Source organism: Acanthisitta chloris, unplaced genomic scaffold (assembly GCF_000695815.1).
Source record: "Acanthisitta chloris isolate BGI_N310 unplaced genomic scaffold, ASM69581v1 scaffold39445, whole genome shotgun sequence".
Classification (NCBI taxonomy): Eukaryota; Metazoa; Chordata; class Aves; order Passeriformes; family Acanthisittidae; genus Acanthisitta; species Acanthisitta chloris.
The window spans coordinates 1-747 of NW_008674920.1; the positions used below are offsets into that span (position 1 = coordinate 1).

The window sequence follows — 747 nt, forward strand, 5'->3', positions numbered from 1 at the left end:
TCCACCTCTGGCTCTAAAATCCAGAGGAATATCCCAGGAGGATCCAATTCTGGCTCTAAATCCCAGAGGGATCCACCAGTGGCTCTAAACCCAGAGGAGTATCCCGGGAGGATCCACCTCTGGCTCTAAAATCCAGAGGAATATCCCAGGAGGATCCAATTCTGGCTCTAAATCCCAGAGGGATCCACCTCTGGCTCTAAAACTTGGAAGAGTAACCCAGGAGGATCCAATTCTGGCTCTAAATCCCAGAGGGATATCCCAGAGGGATCCACCCCTGGCTCTAAAACCCAGAGGGATATTCCAGAGGGATCCACCAGTGGCTCTAAACCCAGAGGAGTATCCCGGGAGGATCCACCTCTGGCTCTCAAATCCAGAGGGATATTCCAGAGGGATCCACCAGTGGCTCTAAACCCAGAGGAGTATCCCAGGAGGATCCACCTCTGGCTCTAAATCCCAGAGGGATTCACCTCTGACTCTAAAACTTGGAGGATTATCCCAGAGGGATCCACCTCTGGCTCTAAAACCCGGAGGATTATCCCAGAAGGATCCCCCAGTGGCTCTAAAACCTGGAATGTTCTCCCCAGGGAAGGCTGAGCCCCTGATCCCCTCTGGATCCTCCCCCAGCTCTACACTCCGGAGTGTTTTTCCAGGGGAACGCTGAGCTCCGTGGCCGCAGCCTGATCCAGGAGCCAGCGCAGTCGGCCGGAGCGCGGCCGGAGCAGAGCAGCAGGGAGAGGAGGATCCTCT

General features: G+C 55.6%; 1 protein-coding gene across 1 annotated transcript in view; it reads right to left on the reverse strand.

Moving 5' to 3' along the window:
• Positions 1 to 626: 626 nt before the first annotated feature.
• Positions 627 to 747, reverse strand: part of PGLS (6-phosphogluconolactonase) — a gene marked incomplete at its 5' end in the record, with an annotated part of 387 nt that continues 266 nt past the window's right edge. Inside the window, one exon of the mRNA XM_009075519.1 lies at positions 627 to 747. This exon is cut by the window's right edge and continues 5 nt beyond it. Coding sequence (XP_009073767.1) covers positions 627 to 747 — 121 coding nt within the window.